Source organism: Nicotiana tabacum, chromosome 5 (assembly GCF_000715075.1).
Source record: "Nicotiana tabacum cultivar K326 chromosome 5, ASM71507v2, whole genome shotgun sequence".
Taxonomy (NCBI): domain Eukaryota; kingdom Viridiplantae; phylum Streptophyta; class Magnoliopsida; order Solanales; family Solanaceae; genus Nicotiana; species Nicotiana tabacum.
In genome coordinates this window covers 159,908,462-159,933,370 of record NC_134084.1, presented here as the reverse complement: position 1 = coordinate 159,933,370, position 24,909 = coordinate 159,908,462, and the positions used below count along the sequence as shown (strand labels likewise).

Genomic DNA, 24,909 nt, shown 5'->3' with positions numbered 1-24,909 from the left:
GCCTGGGCGAAGAGTACTTCTACCTGGAAAAGGAGCTGGATCCCCCTAGGCGAAAAGGTTCTACTGGGTTAAGCTATAGAAAATAAGCCTAGGCAAATAGTACTTCTACCCGGAAATATGAGCTGGATCCCCTTAGGCGAAAAGGTTCTTCCTGGGTTAAGCTATGAAAACTAAGCCTAGGCAAATAGTACTACTACCCAGAAATATGAATTAGATCCCCTTAGGCGAAAAGGTTCTACCTGGGTTAAGCTATGAAAACTAACCCTGGGCGAAGAGTACTTCTACCCAGAAATATGAACTAGATCCCCCTAGGAGAAAAGGTTCTACCTGGGTTAAGCTATGAAAACTAAACCTGGGCAAAGAGTACTTCTTCCTGGAAATATGAACTAGATACCCCTAGGCGAAAAGGTTCTACCTGGGTTAAGCTACGGAAAACAAGCCTAGACAAAGAGTACTTCTACTCGGAAATATGAGTTGGATCCCCCTAGGCGGATAGGTTCTACCTGGGTTAAGCTATGAAAACTAAGCCTGGGTGAAGAGTACTTCTACCCGAAAATATGAACTAGATCCCCCTAGGCGAAAAGGTTCTACCTGGGTTAAGCTATGAAAACTAAGCTTGGGCGATGAGTACTTCTATCCGAAAATATGAGCTAGATCCCCCTAGGGAAAATGTTCTACCTGGTTAAGCTATGAAAACTAAGCCTGGGCGAAGAGTACTTCTACCTGGAAAAAGGAGCTGGATCCCCTTAGGCGAAAAGGTTCTACTGGGTTAAGCTATAGAAAACAAGCCTAGGCAAAGAGTACTTCTACCCGAAAATATGAGCTGGATACCCCTAGGCGAAAAGGTTCTATCTGGGTTAAGCTATGAAAACTAAGCCTAGGCGAAGAATACTTCTACCTGGAAACTATGAGCTGGATCTCTCTAGGTGAAAAGGTTCTACCTGGGTTAAGCTACAAAAACTAAGCCTGGGCGAAGAGTACTTCTACCTGAAAATATATGCTGGATCCCCCTAGGCGAAAAGGTTCTACCTGGGTTTAAGCTATGAAAACTTAGCCTAGGCGAAGAGTACTTCTACCAGAAAATATGAGCTTGATCCCCCTAGGCGAAAAGGTTCTACCTGGGTTAAGCTATGAAAACTAAGCCTGGGCGAAGAGTACTTCTACCCAGAAATAGGAGCTAGATCCCCCTAGGCGAAAAGGTTCTACCTGGGTTAAGCTACGGAAAACAAGCCTAGACGAAGAGTACTTCTACTCGAAAATATAAGTTGGATCCCCCTAGGCGGATAGGTTCTACCTGGGTTAAGCTATGAAAACTAAGCCTTGGCAAAGAGTACTTCTACCCGAAAATATAAACTAGATCCCCCTAGGTGAAAAGGTTCTACCTGGGTTAAGCTATGAAAACTAAGCCTGGGCGATGAGTAATTCTATCCGAAAATATGAGCTAGATCCCCCTAGGCGAAAAGGTTCTACCTGGGTTAAGCTATGAAAACTAAGCCAGGGCGAAGAGTACTTCTACCTAGAAATATGAACTAGATCCCCCTAGGCGAAAAATTTCTACCTAGGTTAAGCTACAAAAACTAAACCTGGGCGAAGAGTACTTCTACCGAAAATAGGAGCTGGATCCCCCTAGGCGAAAAGGTTCTACCTGGGTTAAGCTACGAAAACTAAGCCTGGGCGAAGAGTAGTTTTACTCGAAAATATGAGCTAGATCCCCCTAGGTGAAAAGGTTCTTCCTGGTTTAAGCTAAGAAAATGAGAGATATGGACAGTACTATGCATGCTGAAAATAAAATAAAATGGAGATTTTGAGGAATTTACCTTCAGTGATATTCATCTTTTGGGAATCGCCATTCTGCACAGCTTTATTCTTGCTGCAAACAAAGAAAAATTGTAAATTTTCAAAGTGGTAGTCGGTTTGGGGACTTGATGCCCTTACCGAGGCAGGATGCCTTTTCAATGTATCTCCTTGCTTTAAACTAGAGCCCTATAAATCAGTCTTGTCATCCCTTATTTGCCTTAGTTTTGGAACAGAGTTAGACCGAAGGGATTCAAAGAAAAACAAACAATAAAATTGATAATGAATTTAGGCAAGAGGTCTCCCTTTCGGGGAAAGAAAAGGACTTATCTGGAATACATGCACACTTCAATGAACATGACATGCCTTTTGGATTGGATGCCTGATCTGTGTAAATCGCCCGACTCTCAAAAATTCATCACAATTTTTGCCTCAAAATCGAGAAACCTTGCCGAGGACTGTGTCGATGCCAATGGCTGTGAGGATCATTTTTTCGATCAGTGGCGCCCTTTGCGGGTTTTCACCAACTGACCTCTCTTATTTCTCTTCTCACTATTGCCTTATAGTGCTCTTTGTGAGTTTCACTAACAAGACTCTCTCATTTTGGTTTCTCTCATTTGGTTGTATAAGATCCAAGTAACTGTATCCTCCAATTCTTGAACATTCTCGTCGATTGATCAGAAGGACTTAAGGATTTGGGTAAAAAGAACTTGGATTAAATTACAACTTTGGAACCTTTCAGGCAAAATCATCGCCGAACCATTGTAATATCTGCCCCAGTTTTCACTTTTGAGGAATGTAGATTTTTGTTCTGGTGCGATTGAACCCCAGAGAGAGGTTGACTACGTATCCTTTCGGAATCAAGTCGAACGTAGTTCAAAAACATGAACTTATTTTGATTTTTGTTTTATTTTTATTCTGTTTTGTTTTTATTTTTTTTCTTCTTTTTTTATTCATTGTTCATTTCATTTTATTTGTGTCCTCTTCGTTTTTTTTTGTTTTTTTTTCACTTTCAGGTTCTAAAGAGGGTAATCAAAGAAAGATAATCGGCTCAAAATGGTTAGCAAAAAGGTTAATGATGCTGGGTAGTGAGAATGAAAGCCTTCGTCATCCCAATCAGAGAACAGTAATGCCACATAGAGGGTCAAACATAGTACCTTTTGACTGCATCCGCATTGACGGTTGTTTTAGGAAAATTTCCTTCGATGCTTCTGAGGTACAATGCTCTCTTTTGGAAGTACTCTTGTTGCAATGTATGGACCTTTTCAATTTAGAGCATACTTTCCTTTAGCTTTTTCATGATGCGAGAGAATACGTCTCGGAATGAGTTGCCCCAATCCAAATTTCCTAGGCCGCACTTTCTTGTTGTAGGCATGGGCAATTTTTGTTGGTACAACTGCCCATGGCAGACTGTGGCCAATTGCTTTTCATCAATCAATGTCAATTGTTTCAATCGGGTTCTTGACCCAATTTTTATCCTCAATCTCAGCTTCAACAATGATCTGAAGAGAGGAAATCTCAACTTCATTCCAATTTTCTATTTATTTTCTTACAAGCCTTGTCTTCAAGACATTCTGTTACTTAATTCATTATTTTGGGGTCTGACAACATTTTAGGATCTGGGCATGAAGTCCGCAAGCATGTCATGTTATTAAAATCTGCATTAACAGAACTGAAAAGAGAATAAGAAGAGTGACAAGATTAAGAAAAAAGACATTCCTGGATAATGAGATAGAAGGGTTTACATTGGAAAGTAAGATAATAAAGTAAAACATCCGGATCGTATTCTGAAATAATCTAAATGCATAAAGGATAGCAAGACCGGTTACCAAGACTCTCATCTGATAGGTACCTCGGCAATGACTGCAATGGCCTTCAGTGCCGGATCAAATTTCTCATCTTCACAAATTATTCTGACTACTGGCACAATGGTGTGAGTAGGCAAAGGACTGTTCATCATATTAGGGGTCTCTTCATCACTAAACACTATTGCCTTGACCTCGATGAGGTCTTCCACTGCTCTTTTAAGAGTCCAACAACTTTCTGTATCATGTCCCACAGCTCCAGAGTGGTATTCACATTTAGCATTAGCCCGGTGCGAGGGGGACTCGGGATTTGGTCGGTTCGGGACAACTGGTTGATGCAGACCCAGCCTGACTAGCTTTTGGAACAAGCTCGAGTATGATTCACCAATAGGGGTGAACTAATTCCTTCTGAGAGACTCTCTTGGGCGAGGATTGTATTGGGGATCATTTGGTTGGGAATTATATGGAGCTTGGTAGGAACGGACATTTCTGGAAGATAGAGCTTAGTATTGTGTATAATACTGTGGCCGCGTGTAAGGTTGTACGTTCATCACCGGATAGGGAGGCGATACCACGACATATATGCCAAGTGGAATGACCTTAGAAAGTATATATGATTGGTGGAATGACCTGTGGGCCCCCTTGACCTAGAAGCTATCATGGCTCCCTCTTCTCTCCTATTTTTGTCCGTCTTTTTTTTCTTTTTTTTACTCAATATTTTTCTTTTTTTTTTTTCCTTTTTTTCCACTCAGTTTGTTTATGGATATGATCGAATCCGATGGTGATTGCCTACGTATCATGACGCCGCATGAATTAGATCATTACGTAGTTCAGAGGATCAGGAATAAAGTAAATAAACTAACTTTTTTTTCAAATACAAAAAGCTCCTAACAAGGAAAATATATTTTTTTGGTAGAAAGAAAGACTTCTACAGAAGAAAGAACTTTTGAATTCTTTATTTTTATTTCTAATTTATTTGATTTTTTTGGAATTATTGAAAGAAAGAGGTCTACAGAAAAAAGATTTTTTTCTGAATTTTGATTTTTTTCTTTTTTTTTTTTTAAAAAAAATTATTTATTTATTTATTGCAATTTTTAAAAGAAAGAACTCATTAAAAGAAAAAAATAAAATATTTTTTTTTGAATTTTCGAAAGAAAAACTTCTAAAAAAAATATTTTGGAATTCAACTTTTCTTTTGAGAGTTTTAAAAAAAATTGTCTTTTTCGTTTTTTTTAAAATTTTCGAAAGAAAGAAAATAATTTTTTTTAGATTTTACTTCTTTTTTTAAAAAATTTCACAAGAGAGACTTCTAGAGAATAAAGAATTTTTTTGTTTTTCTAAGGAAAGAATTCTAAGAAGAAATTAAGGAAAGGGAAAATATATTTTTTTTTGAAAATTAGGGGCCGGAACCGATGAGGTTTGCCTACGTATCTCACATCCGGTGATAATCAAACCCGTATAGTTCAGTCCAAGACATGGAAAAACGGATTATTTATACCAAAAACGGGGGAACGGTTTTTTTTTCTTCGCTCAACTAATTTTCTAAAGTCGGTCAACAATGTAAGCAAGCCTTCCAAATAGTGTAGCAAGTAGCACATAAGTGGATATGATGGTCTCAAAGAGGATACCTGTCTTATACGGACCCGATCCTTGTGCTGAGTTTCGCTAAGTCAAATGCTTATGATGCAAATAAAATGAACCTACTAGGGATATCCGACATGAGGTTTGTTCATCTAGGTTTAAATCCTGATGGATGAGGTATCTAGACTGGCTTACTCGAGCGGACAACTCGAGCCGAGTAGGGTCAGCGTACCGGTAGCATTGCTTTCCGGCTTAACTGGTAGTGCTCCCCGCCTGAACACGTGTGACTAAAAATCCTTCACTAGGTGGCAAGTACCTCGGCTATCTCAAAGAAAGTGGGCTATGCCAAGCAAATGCCCAATTTTAATTTCAAGAAGACTTAGAAGGGGTGCGTAAGAAGACAGTTTATAATGTACAGTTCAACAATATCAAAGCGGTAAAAAGCAGACAAGTAGCACATTAGCCCCAAATAACATCACATTATATACAAAAATTAATAAAGACAAAAAAAGTCAATGTACAGGCTCGAATTCTTGAAGTCCCCAGCAGAGTCATCAGAACTGTCACACCCCTTTTTTACCTCTCCAAAAGATAAACGTAAATATTATGTATTGTGAATTGTGGGTTAAAGAGTTTTTCCAATTGAAGTGACAAATTTGAGTAAGGATTATTTACTTATAGAGTCGCCACTTGGAATTGATTTTTCGGTATTCCAAGTCACCTTTTATTTGAATCCCTAGTCAAAGGAAGTTTTGACTCTATTTTTATCGGTCCGCGAAAACAAAGTTTAGATAAGGAATTCTGTTGACCGAGGAGAAGATGTGAGACATTCCCGAGTCTCGTGGTTCTAGCATGGTCGCTTTATTGACTACATTTGGCTTAAAATAATTTTGGATAAATTGTAATTTTTATGATTTTTATGCTTTTCCTATGTCCGCTTTTATTGCTTGATTAAGGCGTTACGGGATTATCTTGAAACGAGTCACTCGTATGTGTACCCATTTTGTTCGGCGCATTAAAAATCATGTCACACATGAGTGTACACAATTAATAATACTTTTATTAAGATTCTTTTGCCCAAAGTTGTCGAACGCATACTTCGATTTTAATTTTGGAAGTCATAATTGTGTCACGTGAACGTGTACATAATCACGATAATTTATTTATCAATACGCGCCTAAAGCATACTAACGATTTTTAAGAATTTTTTTTTAAAACTAATTTTGAGATTATTGTAAGGCTAAAGATTATGGAAATTACTTTGTGGATGAAATAGTATGATTCTACCATTACTAATATTAAGAGAGTCATTCATGCTATGTAATTTTCAGTAGTACATTAAAACTAAAAGTTTCACTTCTAGTCTAATAAATAAGATAATAATTTTGATAACTATGTAAGGCCCGTGAAAAAATCGTGTGGTGATACTAACAGAATATATCTAAACATTTAACTAACTTTTCTAACTTTATCTAATAATCCACATAATCTTATAACTTTGAATTTTGATTACGAAAGGAAAACAAATGTACTAAATTTTCTTGACTTCCATACCAGTGAAACAAACCAAATCAGTTAGAGAACAAAGCAATAAAATCAATGTCAAAGCTGGTCATAAAACATTCACAATATGATAATAGAGCATGAAACTAATATAAAAACAATGGATAAAAAATGGATCTTGTGATAAAATTATCTCCAAGGCAAACTATATAGCAACAAAAAAAAGCTTCAACACAGAGCCGATGAGCATTGAATCATCACAGAACCATGACCGAGACTCCAACGACGGTGGCAAACTCGACGGACAGAACTCTAGTGCAACGTCACTTAGATATGAGCTGGTGTTTTGCTGGTTTTAAGAACTGGTTTAGTGAAATTTTTTGCTGGGTTTCATGGAGGAACAAAGCTGGTTTTTAAAGATATTCTCCTCTTGGCCTCTTTAATGAAGGCTTGTGTGATGACCTGCCATGTCCTCATGGCACATAGGTGCCAGTTGGCATATATTTTTGCCATATGGAAGGGTTAGATAAGTTAGGGAAAAGATCTTGGTGGAGTATTCTAGAACTATGGAGGATTTCCTTAGAAAAGTTTTAGATATTTATGCATTTGTAGGAAGGTTCTAGAGAAATGTAGAGGTTTCTTAGGAAGACCCTAGAACCCTATAGAATTGTTAGGAAAGTCCTTAGAAGAATCTAGATGTGTAGAATATTCTAGAGAAGGGACTTAGTTGTAAATATGGAAGGACTTGTAGAACAATTATTATTTACACACTAGCCCCTAGGAAACTAGTATATAAAGGGGGCCATTCATTTGTAATTCATCAAGCAAACAATTCAAGTTCTCTTTAATACAAAGCTTCCTTTAACAATTCTCTTGTGTTCTTTCTTCCATTCTCTTAGCGATCTTGAGTGTAGTAAGGCTGACTTGGCATAGCAAGAACGTGAGCAAGTTGTGTAAGATCGTGAGCGAGTTGTCAAGTGCCGCACGTGTACTTAGTTAACAACTAAGGATGTGACAACGTGGTATCAGAGCGAAGGTTTCAACTAAGGGAATGGCGAACGACGGAGAAATTAACGCTGCCAACACCCAAGCCAATGTCATCCAGGATGCTGCTGGCAAGATCGGCCGTAGCAAAAAGAGGAATGCCACCAACAAGAACCAGGAGGTGCCACCTGAGGTTGTGTCAAACGAAGGGCTTACATCCCAAGAACCATCTGCCACCGAGGTGAGCGAGGATGAAGTGGAGGTCCTTCCAGAGGACGTCTCGCTCGGTAACGAGTGGGTGATGAAGATGAACGCAGGGATGGACGCCATGGAGATCTTTGGCCAACGCTTGGGGAAGGTGGAAGGCACCCTTAACGTTCTTGAGGGGCACACTCTTGAAGAGATTGAGAGTATCTGAAATGACTTGGAGGGACGTACACAGACTGAGATGGAATTAAGGCAAACCATCACTGCCTTAGAGTGCAGACTCATGGAGGCTTTGAGTACTATCGATGCTATGAAGGCAAAGATAGAGTCACTCGAGGAGCATGTCAATGCTGGCGTGACCGAGATAGCCAGCAATGTTGTGGTGACGAGGGAGGCCAAGATCGAGGCTCCCAAACCCCCAGTGTTCAAAGGTGTTCGTGATGCACAAGAAGTGGAAAACTTCCTTTGGCACTTGGAGAACTACTTTAGGCACGACAAAGTGAGGGACGACGAGGCCAAGATCAACACTGTGGTATTGTACCTCTCAGAGACTGCCATGCTATGGCGGAGAAGGAAGATGGCCGACGTGGATAAAGGTCTATGTACTATTACCACATGGGATCAGTTCAAAACGGAGTTCAAGCGACAGTTTTTTTCCAAACAATGTCTTGTACGAGGCAAGGCGCAAGCTTAGGGAATTGAAGCAAACAGGGAGCATACGTAACTATGTCAAGGAGTTCACTACCCTTATGCTTCAAATCCCCAACCTGACCAACGATGACTTGTTTTTCCACTTCATGGACGGGTTGCAAAATTGGGCTAAGCAGGAGTTGCAACGCCGACAAGTCACTGATATAGACCAAGCCATAGTGGAGGCCGAATCATTGATGGACTTCAGGCATGACAAGCACGACAAAGGCAATGGCAATGGCAAGGAGTCAAAGGTTAATAATGTCAAAGGTGAGGGAGACCATGGCAAAGGCAAGGAGATACAACAACAATACTCCAAGACTCAAGATTTCAAAAAGATGAGTGGTCGTCAGGGCTACGCCGAGAAGAAGGCACAGGTCGAGAAGAAGGGATGTTATATATGCGGAGGGCCACATGGCTTCAGGAATTGTCCTGACCTCAAGAGACTCAATGCCATGGTACGTGAGCGGAAGGAGAAGCCACAAGGAGAGAGTCCGGGAACCGCACAGTTGGGTATGATCAGATTATGTGGTGCTGTCACGAAGCAAGCTATCCAACCTACCGAGAATGGCAATCAGTACGTGGATCTCACCATCAATAACAAGCCCGCTCGTGCAATGGTGGACACTGGAGCAACTCATAATTTCGTGAGTGAGGCTGCCGCAAAAGACTGGAATTGAAGCTTGCTCCAACCAACTCTCGCGTCAAGACTGTGAATGCCGAGATACAGAATGCTCGTGGGGTAGCTAATGGAGTTGATGTCAAATTGGGAACTTGGAAAGGTATGACAAACTTTACCGCAACCGCTATGGATATCTTTGACATCATACTGGGGCAAGAGTTCTTTATACATTGTCATACTTTAATCGACCCCTACCTCCAACGTCTCTTGGTTATGGAGCGAGAAGGAGCTTGCATGATACCTACAGTGACTATGCCACACGGATAGATCCAAGCACAACTCTCAGCTATGCAGGTTGTCAAGGGGATCAAGAAGGGGGAGCCCATGTTCGTGGCAACCATTGCAAGTATAGAGGAAGACAAGAATTTTCAAGAGACAGTGCCGCCTTGCATAGAGAAGTTGCTTGAGGAGAACAAAGATGTCTTGCCCGAGGAGTTGCCAAAGCACCTGCCACCTAGGCGAGAGGTGGATCACAAGATTGAGTTGGAGCCAGGGGCTAAACCACCCGTATTTGCCCCATATCGTATGGCACCTCCCGAGCTAGAGGAACTTAGGAAACAATTGAAGGAGATGCTAGATGTTGGTCACATTCGCCCATCAAAGGCACCTTTCGGTGCACCGGCATTGTTCCAGAAGAAGAAGGATGGATCGCTGTGCTTGTGCATAGACTACCGAGCACTTAATAAGGTTAAAGTGAAGAATAAGTACCCCGATCCCACTCATTGCTGATTTGTTCGATAGACTTGGGCAAGCCAAGTACTTTCCCAATGTGGATCTTCGAAAGGGCTACTACCAGGTTCGCATTGCAGAAGGGGATGAGCCAAAGACAGCATGTGACACGATATATGGAGCCTTTGAGTGGTTGGTGATGCCCTTCGGCTTTACCAATGCACCGACCACATTTTGTACCCTTATGAACAAGATCTTCCATCCCTACCTTGATCAGTTCGTGGTACTCTACCTAGACGACATAGTCATCTACAGCAACACCTTGGAGGAGCACATGGAGCACTTAAGGAAGGTTTTCCAAGTCTTGCGAGAGAACGAGCTATACATCAAGAGGGAGAAATGTGAGTTCGCGCAATCAAAGGTGCACTTCTTGGGCCATGTCATTAGCAATGGCGAGCTACGCATGGACGAGGCTAAGGTACGTGCTATCCAGGAGTGGGAGGCACCCATAAAGGTAACTGAGTTGAGATCCTTCCTTGGCCTTGTTAACTACTATCGTCGGTTCATCAGTGGATACTCAGCAAAGGCCGCACTATTGACTGAGTTGCTAAAGAAGAACAAGCCATGGGTTTGGACGGAGCATTGTCAAAAGGTGTTTGAAGGCCTTAAGACAGCTGTAATAGAGGAGCCAGTCTTAGCGTTACCTGACTTTGCCAAGACATTTGAGGTGCACACAGATGCCTCAGACTTCGCCATTTGGGGTGTCCTGATGCAGGATAAGCATCCCATAGCATTTGAGAGCCGCAAGTTAAATGAGACGGAGCAGCGTTACACTGTGTAAGAGAAGGAAATGACTGCCATTGTGCATTGCATTCGTACATGGAGACATTATTTGCTCGAGTCGAGGTTCGTGGTCAAGGCTGATAATGTGGCTACTAGCTACTTTCAGACACAGAAGAAGCTCACACCAAAGCAGACTAGGTGGCAGGATTTCTTGGCCGAGTTTGATTGTGCGCTGGAGTATAAGCCGGGAAAAGGTAATGTTGTAGCCGATCCTTGAGCCGGAAAGCCGAGCTTGCTGCAATCACTTCAGCGAGATGGGACATTCGGGAGGCTATAAAAGGGGGCATGCAACATGATCTAGCAGCCAAACAACTTATTGAGTTAGCCAACAAAGGCAAGACGAGACAGTTCTGGATAGAAGACGGCCTACTACTTACCACAGGTCGGCGGGTCTACGTGCCTAAGTTTGGAGACATTAGACGGCGGATCATAAGGGAGAGTTATGATACAATGTGGGTTGGTCATCCAGGCCAACATCGCACCAGGGCCTTGGTTGAGTCAGTCTACTATTGGCCACGCATGCGAGATGGTATAGAATGTTATGTGCAGACTTGTCTTGTATGTCAGCAGGACAAGGTGGAGCAACAACAGCCCGGAGGACTTTTGGAGCCACTACCAGTTGCAGAGCGTCCATGGGAGAGCGTGACTATGGACTTTATTACTTGCCTACCAAAGTCTGATGGTTATGGTACTATTATGGTGATCGTGGATAGATTTTCCAAATATGCCACCTTCATGCCCGCCTCACCGGGTTGCACAGCTAAGGAAGCCTCCAAGCTATTCTTTAAGAACGTGGTAAAGTATTGGGGCTTACCAAGGCATATCATCAGTGATCGAGACCCCCGCTTCACTGGGAACTTTTGGAGAGAGTTGTTTGGCATACTTGGCACAGAACTGCACTTTTCTACTAGTTTCCACCCACAGATGGATGGACAAACAGAACGGGTCAATGCCTTACTAGAATGCTACTTGAGGCATTATGTAAGCGCGCATCAGAAAGATTGGGCAAGGCTCCTAGACATTGCCCAATTCTCTTATAACTTGCGGCGGAGTGAGTCCACGGGGCGGACACCATTTGAGCTAGCCACAGGCCAACAGCCACAAACTCCACATTCGTTACCAGTCGCGTTCGAGGGAAAGAGTTTGGGGGCTTATCATATGGCCAAAGGATGGAAGGAGCAGCTCGACACTGCTAAGTCTTACTTGGATAAGGCAGCTAAGAAGATGAAGAAGTTTGCGGACCGTAAGCAGCGTCCCACGAACTATAGAGTTGAGGACATGGTCATGGTGAAGTTTAACCCAAGACAGTTCAAGGCACTACGGGGCATGCATCAGAATCTGATTCACAAGTATGAGGGGCCATTTAAGATCGTCGCCAAGGTAGGCAAGATCTCATACAAGCTTGACATGCCATCGTATCTCAAGATCTACCCTGTCTTCCATGCTAGCATGCTTAAGCCATATCATGAAGATAAGGATGATCCGAGTAGGGGATAATCAAGTCGGGCGCCAATGACTATCACCGCCTTGCATGATCGGGAGATTGAGGCTATCATGGATTACCAGGCCAGGCGAAAATAAGGGCAAAAAGCCACCGCTATGTTCCTCGTCCATTGGAAAAGGCAATCACCGGAAGAGGCCACGTGGGAACTATATGAAGACTTGTGGCAATTCAAAGATAAGATCCGAGAGTTTATGCAGCAGCATTGCACCGCGGTCTTCGCAATATTGGGTGGGGGAGAGTGTGATGACCTGCCATGTCATCATGCCACATAGGTGCCACTTGGCATATATTTTGTCATATGGAAGGGTTAGATAAGTTAGGGAAAAGATCTTGGTGGAATATTCTAGAACTATGGAGGATTTCCTTAGAAAAGTTCTAGATATTTATGGATTTGTAGGAAGGTTCTAGAGAAATATAGAGGTTTCTTAGGAAGACCCTAGAACCCTATAGAATTGTTAGGAAAGTCCTTAGAAGAATCTAGATGTGTAGAATATTCTAGAGAAGGGACTTAGTTGTAAATATGGAAGGACTTGTAGAACAATTATTATTTACACACTAGCCCCTAGGAAACTAGTATATAAAGGGGGCCATTCATTTGTAATTCATCAAGCAAACAATTCAAGTTCTCTTTAATACAAAGCTTCTTTTAACAATTCTCTTGTGTTCTTTCTTCCATTCTCTTAGCGATCTTGAGTGTAGTAAGGCTGACTTGGCATAGCAAGAAAGTGAGCAAGTTGTGCAAGATCGTGAGCGAGTTGTCAAGTGTCGCACGTGTACTTATTAACAACTAAGGACGTGACACTTGTGTGCATTTTTTATAGAGTCTTTTTTGGGGATCTGAATTGGAGAGCAAGAGTCCAAAGAAAATGTGTGTCGTGCAATATCTTTTTTCTTAATCAAAAAGTATGTTGTGCATTGTCTTCTTTTTAGTCAAAAAGTGTATGTTGTGCATTGTCTTTTTGTGAGTCAAAATGTGAGGTTGGTTAAAGAGAAGATATGGAAAAATCTTGTCACATAAAAATTTAATGGCTCTTGCTTTAATTATTTCTTTTAATAGGATAAAGCAAAAGATACTAGCTATATATTTTAAAATCAAGAACATATAAATAAAGTCACTAATGAAGAATAATAAAACCAATAGCTAATTTAACACTAAAAAGTTTAAAAAATTTTTTTTGTTTTTTGTGGATTTTTTTTATAAACAAAAATAAAATATGTACTTCTAAAAAAATAATTCCTTTTGTGATTTTTAATTTTCTTAAATAAAACCTACAAAGGTGAAATAATGACTAAAATATATAAATTAAAATTTAAAATATTTATACTAAAAATATATGAAAATTGAAATATGGTCAAAAATTAGGTGCTCACATGCATCATTATAGGGTTGCATGATTCCTTCTGCATCATCATCGTTGAAAGATAGATTCCTTTCTGTTAGGTAATCTCGAGTTCGTTTTTCCCTTGTGATTGATACTTTGGTGCGTTTTATGATTGGACCTTGAGGAGCATCGACCCCTCCACTGATTATATGGATGACGTGTTGGGCCTCGTCTTGTTCACTTTGTTTATTGGAATCTCTGTTTCTGAAATGATTCTTAGCTCGGTCACTCAGAAATTCTCGAAGGTGACCGTTGTTGAATAACCGGGCTACTTCTTCCCTCAATTGTCGACAATCCTCCATCTTGTGGCCATGTGTGCCATAATATTTGCATATTTGGTTGGGATCCATTTGTGTTGGATCAGTTTGTAAAGGTCGAGGTCACTTGGTTTCTTTGATGCACCCGATAGCCGATATGATGACAGCCTCATCAACATTAAAGTTATACTCTGATAATCGTGGTACCTCTTTGGTCCGATAGGTTTTTCGAAATCGTTCTTGCTCATGAGACCTTGAGAGATTTGACCTCGATCACTTCTCCTTTTATTTCGTGCAAAATTTCGCCTAGATCCGCTACTCCTACGATCTCCATTATATGACTGATATCGATCTCTGCTCGACCTCGGTTCTCGGTCAATATCCCTCTTGATTCTATCGATGGGTTTGATAGGGTAAACGAACCCTGAAGGAGCCCCAAGTTGATCGTCCTCAATCCTGATCTTTGATTGATACCGATTATGTACATCGGCTCAAGTAACAGCCGGGTATTCTATCATCGATTGGATCTACAGCCGGGACTCCATCGAGGCCAACCGGGGGTACATCGTTCCCTAGTGCTATGTTATCATTTTCGTTGTGGTGTCCGAGATCATTGTCAACGTGTAGAGATGCTGACTGAGAGTTTGACATTTTTTAGTCCTGTAATCAAAGATACTCCAAAGAACAAGTGTAAAATAGTGTGTGTCATAGAAGTTTGTACCAGGTAACCACTATTATCCTTAGACCTACGGTGGACGCCAAACTCTTTACCTTTAAATCGGACAACAATTGAATTTATACGCGATTTTAAGGATACATGATATAACTTGGTACAAATTAAGAAGAATAAATTAATATTGAAATTGACGATAAAAAAAATAAATGCAAACCACACAAATTGAATTGCCTTGGCCCTCGAGTTCAGTCACCCTTGAAACAAGTAATGTTTCCGCTGACATATGAACAGAGTATCGAGATAATGAAGCTAGAAAATGACAATATATTGCTTTGTATTACGAAAAAATAATGTGTTTTACAAATAATTAGACCCCTTTTATATAGTAGGGAAGTCCTACTCTTGATACAATTCTATATGAGGTAAGAAATCTCATGATTAGCTAACTAATCGGCCTCTTCTTGATACGTGCCGGGATTTTCGCCGTGATCCTCGCTCGATTGCGGATATTTCGGCTTTTCGTTATTTGGCTCGGTAAGTTTCCCTCGATCTTGCTTGATCTCTATCTTGATCGGCCTCGATCTTGGCCGATCTCGATCTTGATCTGTCTCTGGGTCACGAGCTCGACGACCTATCTTTGCACCACGGTTCGATATAACACAAGGTCGAATCTTGACCTATCATATTTCGATCTCGATTAGTCACACAAAGGGCAAGGTTGGTTTTGACCGTATACAAATGCATTATTCTTCTAGTAGAATAAAGAGCAAAATCAGGCTTGTCCTAGTAAATGTAAAAGATAGCAACTTTTATCGGCAATAACTCTCTGGCAAAACAGAACCAAGTTTGTCTGGAGAGTATATATTGGTAGACAAATTAAGACTTTATGATATGAAAGTTACAAATAAGGACAGGGGATCTGGTCCCCTGGCTTAATTTGGATAAGTTTGGAGGTTCAAGATAACACTAAGATTTCAACCACATCTTCAATATGGTCCTGCATTATATGCGCAGCAACCTTTGTTGGAGTTATTTGATCAGTCTTTTCACTTCATGCTATAAATGACGTTAATTGATGGCTATAATTTTTCTTACTATTGAGAACAATATTAAGAAGCCGAGGGTCTATCGGAAACAGATTTTCTACTTCTCCGAAGTAGGCCGGTAAGGTTTGCGTACACACTACTCTTCCCGGACCCCACTTGTGGGATCCCATTGGGCCGTGGTTGTTGTTGAGAACAATATTAAGAGAGATTTACTTAATGAATACTAATAAAAGAACTTTGGACTCATCAAAATGGGAATGCGAAGTTAACCAGAATATTCACTTTACTAAAGAAATGACTTCACTGGTATACATATACAGGAAAATTCCCAAGAACCAAGAATGATGTGCGAAACTTTGAAATTTTTTGCTTGGAAAGAATTACCATGTATTGTTTTTTGGACGAATTTAAGTTCTACGCGCTCATAATGAAAATTTTATTTATATAATCAGATTATTTATTAAATAATTATAAATAAATTTCTTGACAAACATTAATCTGTAATTCGATAAATACGATAACTAACTTGTTATTACAGATTAAAATTAGTGTATGATTTTTTACACTATATGTGTATATAACTTAAATACTTTCTGGATAAGGTCATTAAACTTCTTACCAAAGATGGTGATGCTTGAGCTATGGGTGTCATGGTTCTCATTGGCGGAGCTACATATTGACATCCCTTTACCGGAAAATTACATTACTTAAATCGGTAAAAATTATTTTTTAAGTATATATATACTATTCATAGAATCCCCTTAACTTATTCCTATATTTATTTCTTTAAATTTTTACATCCCTTAGATGTTGTTTGGATGGTTGTTATCATATTGTTACTTTAAATATAATGTTTGTTTTGATTGATACTTAAATTTTATTGTATCGTACCGTTAAATCCGTCATTACGTAATGTTGAAAAGTTCCACTTTATGGAAAGACGAATTTGGTGTGATGACATTGTTAGCTTGCTTTTTTCTCATATTGTTGGCGTGTGATATCATGAAATGACGTTAAATAATGCAATATGTCCAAACATTATATTCATCAAACAATACAATGCAATTAATACATTATGAAACTACTTTGGCTCCGCTAATACTCATGATGGTTCTAGTGCCATGTCTTTTTCTCAATAAAGAAGACAACTTAATGCATTTAATAGAAAAAGGAGGAGGCAAATTAGGACAAACCAGACCTTACCTTTAATGTAAAGTGAACAACGTATTGAACAGGTTAGTACTAGTCTTACCCTATAAATTCATCGCACTTTATGTTTACTTCTCTACAACAGCTCCTCATATTTCTATTCCTCAATTACTTCTTCATTTTCTCCTTCCTCCTCCTTACTTAAGATATTACTAACACAATGGCCAAGTTTGCGACAGTCTTAATATTACTTGCAAAAGAAGTTGCTCCACCAAAATTTGTAAAAGTGGTAAAGCGTCCAATTCCTAAAGTGTTGGCTACCATTAATGAAGAAGAGGCTTATGCTTGAGGCCTAGTTTTTGCCATTAATCATCGAAAGAGAAAACAATATAACATCTTACACCTTTTGATATGCTAATTGAGTTACATATCAAACACCTTAATTCCGACTATATGTATGTATATATTTTGTATGGGATGGGAGAGGTGACATGACATCTACTTGTTAATTTTATAGTAGATGAATGATTTAGCAGTACTATGATATGAACTGATCATGTGTTATACACAAGAATATTTAGGAGTAATTGTTATGCAGTCTGTAAACTCTTTCGATCGAAAAAATGCATGGAGTCTATCAACAGTTCACGTTCTTTTGATTGTGGTGCTATAATGTATGTCTCTTCTTTATTTTTTTTTTTGTTTCTTTTCTCCTTTTACTGGGATTTCTTTGATACAATATTAGATATGTTAGGATCGAAATAACATGGTGCATGCGGAAGCTAACAATGCAAAATTTGATGGACGATAAATTAGAGTATGAAAAAAATATATACTAAATTAGGCATAATAATTTATTATTAATTATTTGGTCAATCAACCTATACATGATCTATCACTAATATAAAAAGAGAAAATAAAATTTTTGAGAGAATAATCTCCCCTAAACGTGATTCTCATAAAGGCTACGTTGTAAAAGTTATTTTTGTTGTGTGAGAAGATATCCTCAATTTATAGAAGTGCAAGACTTCTCGAAAAAGATAAAGCATATGAAGGAGATTTAATCATTTTAAAAGTCTTTTCCCCTCACTTCAAAAGAAAGAGTCCTAATAGATTAGAAATTTTTGATACCATGGAGAAAATGTCAAAGCTACGATCCCTTATATACGAGGGGTCTAAAGTAGTCCATGAGATATGCAATTGAACAGTTTTAGTCCTTTAATCTTATCAAAACTGAGCACTTTTGGTTTCTGGTATATTTATAACACACAACGATAGTTATCTTTAATGAAATCGGCTCGTGAAAAGCACGTGTTCCGTTTAAACTGAAAGAACACCGTTGGAACAAGCTTCTTCCGATTTATTTTCGAGAATTTGGTAGTTTATAAAGAACGTTAAATTGTGTAATTGTATTATCTAAAAGTTTGAACGGTTAGAAAAAGTACACTTTAAGTTATTTCCTTAATTTTATCTTCAGCACGCTCCTCACGTGTGACTAGAAGTGACAAACGGGCAGGTTGGATTGAATATGTGCGGGCGAAAATGAATAATACAAAAACTGATAATATATCCGATCTGCTCATAGTTAATACAAATAAAAAAATGGATTAACAGACGAATAATATGGATATTCATGTTATCCATGACTTCTTGAATATAACCACTTTTAGGAGAATTTCAAGTCTCCCAAACTTGAGGAATTGCAAATTTAGTCTTTGCTATTGTAAAAGTTAAACCAATTGGTTATCTATTGTTTAAGTGGATAATATGGATCTCATCCATATTTGACCAATTTTTAAAAAGTTTATTATTCAAATTATTTTTTAGTAAATAATATGGATGGATAATTATTTCTTTTATTCATTTTGCCACTACTACGTGCGACTTTGATTCCTTGTTCAATTTGGATAAGTCTTTAGGTCAAGATAACACTAAGAATATTTGGCCACCATCAAAGAAGATCAATTGCAACAGAAGTAAATAATTGCTCCTTCAAAATTTGTAAATGTGGTGAAGCGCCTACTTCCTAAAGTGTTGGCCACCATCAATGAAGAAGAGGCATGTGACTGGTTTGGCCAAATCATTGAAAGAAAAGAGAACATAACATCTTACAGTTTTTAATATGCTAATTAGTTGAGTTCCATAGCTCTTTCAACCCCTTTATTCGACAATATGGTATGGGGTATGATCATATATTATGTTGTGTTCATGCCTAACTCCAATCTATAAGGTAAGGTTGCGTACAATAGACCCTTGTAATTCGGTCTTTTCCGAGATCCGCGCATGACGGAAGCTTAGAGCACCGGGCTGCCCTACATTAATTAAGTCAAATAAATGCCTATCATGTCCTGTATAATGTGCAAAACAAATACAAAATGCTTCATAGCGGGAGCTTAGTGCACCAAATTTCTCTTTATGTCTATGTAATATTTATTAGTATAAAATTTAAAAGTTCCTCAAAAAAAGATGTTTCAAAGTTATATTTTCTAGCTATATACCTTCTCTGTTTGATGACTTTGCAAAATTGTTGGAGGCTTAAAAACAAGCAAATGCCAGTTTTTGAATCCGCTTACTGAAATCTGTTGCAGAAAATTTACTAAAGTGATCGACTTCATCCCATTTATTACTTATAAATTATGTAAGAGTATAAAGTGAAATATTTTTTATTTTAGTAAATAGTACATAATGTTGATTATAGTTATAAGTCCAACTAGTCACTTCGAGGGTGGACAAAAAAGAGAAAACAAAGTAGAAAAGAATCAAAGTCTGCCCAAAAAAAAGGTACTGCATTGTCAAACGTTTATGTATTATTCCATGATTTATTATGCCATCAATATTTCTAAGTTTTGATAAGAGAATAAGAAAATATTACCATACACAAAAAATTAAATCAAGTTGTTTAAATATTAATATCCACTAGTTTGAGACGGTAAATAGTAAAAACATAATTGGTGATTTTCCCTGTCAATAGGTTAAAAGATGGTCATCAAAAATTCTATCTCCTAAAAAATTGTCTATCAAATTCTTTACAACCCTCAAAATTTTGTGGAGCTAATTCAAAAAACATCAACTAACTCTCAACCTTGAACCATCCTCCTTCTACCTCCATATAACACCATCCATTTTCCTTCCCAACATGATTCCTATAAGCAGCCTTGGGTCTGACTTAGGGGATCTTAAACAAAAATGGCTAATCCACCAAACATAAAGGCCTTAGGTTGCTTTCTTCTTCTCCTCAATCTTGTATCTTTTTCATCTTTTTCTTTTGCATTGACTGATAATGAAGCCGCTTTCATCGCTCGTCGTCAGCTCACGGCTGGCACGGGTGATCTTCCAAATCTAGTTGAATATGAAAAGAACATTAAGTTGACATTTGCAAATGGTAGGCTAAAGAAAGCTTACATTGCTCTTCAAGCTTGGAAAAAAGCTATTTACTCTGATCCATCAAATTTTACTAATAATTGGGAAGGTCCTGATGTTTGTGCATATAATGGTGTCTTTTGTGACAATGCATTAGATGATCCCAACATCTCTGTTGTTGCTGGTATTGATCTTAATCATGCAGACATCGCGGGGCATCTCCCTGTTGAGCTCGGGTTCCTAGCCGATGTTAGTCTTATTCACATTAATTCTAATCGATTCTGTGGAATTGTCCCTAAGAGTATTACGAATCTTAAACTTTTAGATGAGATTGATTTCAGTAACAACCGTTTCGTGGGGCCATTCCCTAAGGTTGTGCTAGAGTTGCCAAATCTTAAATATCTTGATCTTAGGTACAATGATTTTGAAGGATCAGTGCCTTCTGAATTATTTGACAAGAATCTTGATGCTATTTTCCTAAACAATAATCGTTTCCATTCTACCATTCCTCCAAATATTGGCAATTCCAATGCCTCAGTTGTGGTTTTGGCTAACAATAAATTCCATGGTTGTATCCCTCATAGTATTGGCAAAATGGAAAACACATTAGATGAGCTTGTTTTCACCAACAACAATCTCTCTGGTTGTGTTACAGACGAAATCGCTAAGCTCAAGAGCTTAACGATTTTCGATATCAGCAGAAATAAGTTTGTTGGATCCTTGCCTCAGGGTTTGAAATCCATGCAGAAAGTTCAAGTTCTTGATATTGCATCAAACATGTTTATTGGAGAAGTTCCAGAGGCTATTTGCACCTTACCAAATTTGGCTAATTTCACATTTTCTTACAATTATTTTGATGCCTTGGACAAAACTTGTGCACCACCGCTTAAGAAAAATCTTGTGGTAGAAGATAAGGAAAATTGTTTAGGAGGAAGACCAGACCAAAGAAAAGAGAAAGATTGTCAATCTGTTTTGAGCAAACCTGTGGATTGCAGTAAAGATAAATGTAGAGCTAATAAAGAAGGACCAGCACCAAAGGATCCAAATCCCCCTATGCCACCCAAAAGAACTCCTTCAACCCCAAAACCACCTAAGTCTAATCCACCCAAGATTTCACCTTTACCACCACCCGTGGCATCACCGCCTCCGCCAGTGCCAAGTCCAAAACCAAAACCACCTCCGGTTCACTCTCCACTACCACCCGTGGCATCACCGCCCCCACCAGTACCGGTTCACTCTCCACCACCACCCGTGGCATCAGCTCCACCTCCAGTGCCAAGTCCAAAACCAAAGCCACCTCCGGTTCACTCTCCACCACCACCCGTAGCATCATCTCCACCTCCAGTGCCAAGTCCAAAACCAAAACCACCTCCGGTTCACTCTCCACCACCACCCGTGGCATCACCGCCCCCACCAGTACCAAGTCCAAAACCAAATCCACCTCCGGTTCACTCTCCACCACCACCTGTGGCATCATCTCCACCTCCAGTGCCAAGTCCAAAACCAAAGCCACCTCCGGTTCACTCTCCACCACCACCAGCGGCATCACCTCTACCACCAGCGCCAAGTCCAAAACCACAGCCGTCTACGGTTCAGTCTCCACCACCACCAGTGGCATCACCTCCACCACCAGTCCCAAGTCCAAAACTAAAGCCACCTCCAGTCAACTCTCCACCACCACCAATGGCATCACCTCCACCTCCAGAGGTGCCAAGTCCAAAACCAAAGCCACCTCCAGTCAACTCTCCACCACCACCAGTGACATCACCTCCACCTCCAGAGGTGCCAAGTCCAAAACCAAAGCCACCTCCAGTCAACTCTCCACCACCACCAGTGGCATCACCTCCACCTCCAGTGCCAAGTCCAAAACCAAAGCCACATCCGGTCAACTCTCCACCACCACCAGTGACATCACTTCCACCTCCAGTGCCAAGTCCAAAACCACAGGCGCCTCCGGTCCACTCTCCTCCACCACCAGTGCCAAGTCCAAAACCACAACCGCCTCCAGTCCACTCTCCTCCACCACCAGTGGCATCACCTCCTCCTCCAGTTCACTCCCCATCACCACCAGTCCACTCTCCTCCACCGCTAGTACCATCACCTCCACCTCCAGTTCACTCCCCACCACCACCAGTTCATTCACCACCTCCTCCAGTTCACTCTCCACCACCACCACCAGTTCACTCCCCACCTCCTCCAGTTCATTCTCCACCGCCACCAGTTCACTCACCACCACCTCCCGTCTTTTCTCCTCCTCCACCAGTCCACTCCCCGCCTCCGCCTAAACCTGTTCAATCACCACCTCCTGCTCCATTGGCATCTCCCCCTCCACCTGTTTTCGAGGATGTTATCCTTCCTCCAAACTTGGGATCAATTTACGCATCACCACCACCACCAATTTTCCCTGGTTACTAAAGGGGACGCATTACTAACATCTCTCTTATTCATCTTGACAAACAAAATTAGTTCAAAGAAATATGTACACATCGACATTTAAACTTACACAATCAAAGAAATTTTATTTTTCTTAGGCCATCTTCTTTTTATTAATTAATCTTTATCTTTGCACTTTGCTTTATTTGGATTTGATCTTCGAATGTGCTAATTGAACAAAATATGTTCAATTTACTTTTATATACTAAGTTTTGAACATGCTTCTATGATTTCTTGTTCTACTCTATTAGCTAACGTGTTTTTAATAAGAAGAAATAAGCTTAAATTCATTTGCTGTCAATAGAACTTTAGTAGAAATTAGGGGTGGCGAACGAACACGTCGGGACGGATATGGGAGGGTAAAAATGAATAATGCAAAAACAGATAAAATATTCGACCTAACTCATATTTAATATAAATAAAGAATGGATTAACCGACGGATAATATGGATATCCATATTATCACCCATGGCTTTTTGAATATGATCATTTTTGGAAGAATTCCTAATCTCCCAAACTTGATAAACTCCCTCTTTACAAATGTAAAAGTTAAATCAATTGATTAGCCAATTTTAAAAAATTCATTATCCGATCAGTTTTAATAGATAATATGGATGAATAACTATTTTTTAATCCATAATACCACCGCCAGCGGAAGTTAATGACCTTTTTATCGTTTATTTAGAGAGTAAATTATAAAATAGCGCACAATTTTCTCTATTTGTCACAACATAAACCAACTTAATTTTAGTCTTTGAATTAAACCACAAGTTTCTCTTTTAAGTTTTCAGCTTTTAGTCTTTAACTTATTTTCTATACTATTTGTTTGTCGTTGTTATTGTTGTTAGAGTAACTACTACTTCAAATTAATAAAAATATTATAAATAATTTTAGGAACTCTTGGCTTCATTAAACGAATCTTGAGTGACTTTTGAAATGCGGTAAATTCATTAAACAATCCGGCAAATATATGATCAGTCATAAAAAAGGATAAAATTAAAGGCTAATCCAATCAACTTTCACAGCTAACAGCTTGTTTGGATTCTTGTTATGTATCGATTGTTATGCACCAACAATATGAATAATAAACTTATAACTACAAAAAAGAGAGAGTAAGGTACAATGTGAAATAATTGTATAAAAAAAGTATGTTTAGATAGATTGTCATGCACCAACAATATGAATAATAAACTTGTAATATTATAAAGAAAAAATAAGGTAACGAGGTAGACTTATTACATGAAAAGGTAGGGTAAAAGATAAAATATAATTATTTAATAATAAGGAAATGCAAGATTGAGAGAAAAAATAAAGTAACGATACGACTTCACCAAATCAGTCGTTTTGTAAGGTGACACTTTTTGTTGTTACGTAATGATGGATTTAACGATACAATACAATATATAAAATTTAAGTAACAATCAAAACAAACAAGGTGTAATACAGTAGCAACCATCCAAACAAGCGGTAATACATTATTATTCCTTACAATAGAGAAAGCACTTCACTTGACTTCATTATTATACAAAGCATGAAAACAAAATAAAAACAGTAATCAAACCACACGGAAACACAGACCCATAGCGAGGATTTTGCAGAGTTTGTTGCATGCAATTAATCAGTAATATACTACTTTCAAGCAATATACCCACATAACTTCCAAGTTGTACATGTGCAGCAAAACCAGCAACCATGACAATCACTATTTACGATACATTTGTTGTTACAGGTAATCCAGGAATTAAGTTGTGGCAGTAGTCTCCTCTCGAGTCCTGAGATATCCATATCAGCATTTCGTGCAGCATCCACATGTGTGTTTGAAAACCACACCATATTGACTGAAATATTTTACCAACATATATTATCAAAATTAAATGATGACAAGTATAACATGAAAAGCAAAACAATCAATCGCAAGACATAGGAACGCATGCATATTCATGCATACATATCAAATATGTGTATATTGTATATCATTTAGAACGAGAGTTTTGGAGCAACAGTAAAGTTGTCTTCCTGTAACATATAGGTCAGAGGTTCGAGCGATGGAAGCAACCACTAATGCTTGCATTAGGGTAGACTGTCTACATCACAATCCTTGGAATGCGGCCATTCCCCGAATACTGCAAATATACGGGATACTTTGTGCACTGGACTGTCCCTTTTATTTTATATCATATACAGAACGAGTTAATGACAACACAATAATAATTTAGAGATAAAGATAAAGGGATACTAACATGTAGTTGCCACGAGAAGAATAGTGAGAACCAAACCAAGTTTAAACATCGCCATAGTAAGATAGTACTTCAGGCCTACTTGAAATTTTTGTTTTGAGTTTTCA

At 39.1% G+C, this 24,909-nt stretch overlaps 1 protein-coding gene and 1 long non-coding RNA gene across 2 annotated transcripts; one reads left to right on the top strand and one right to left on the bottom strand.

Moving 5' to 3' along the window:
• The first annotated feature begins 19,858 nt into the window (after positions 1–19,858).
• Positions 19,859–22,662, top strand: LOC107774149 (uncharacterized). The gene has a single exon (XM_016593628.2). The coding sequence runs from the start codon at positions 19,959–19,961 to the stop codon at positions 22,545–22,547; it is 2,589 nt and encodes an 862-aa protein (XP_016449114.2). The 5' UTR covers positions 19,859–19,958; the 3' UTR covers positions 22,548–22,662.
• A 1,318-nt stretch (positions 22,663–23,980) lies between these two features.
• On the bottom strand, positions 23,981–24,909 carry LOC107774151 (uncharacterized). Its single transcript, XR_001645442.2, has 2 exons — positions 24,806–24,909; positions 23,981–24,403 (listed from the first exon to the last, which is right to left on the bottom strand). It is a non-coding gene; the product is annotated as an uncharacterized LOC107774151 (long non-coding RNA).

Coding starts and splice junctions, on each gene's coding strand:
- LOC107774149 (XM_016593628.2), top strand. CDS start 19,959: ATGGCTAATCCACCAAACATAAAGGCCTTAGGTTGCTTTCTTCTTCTC.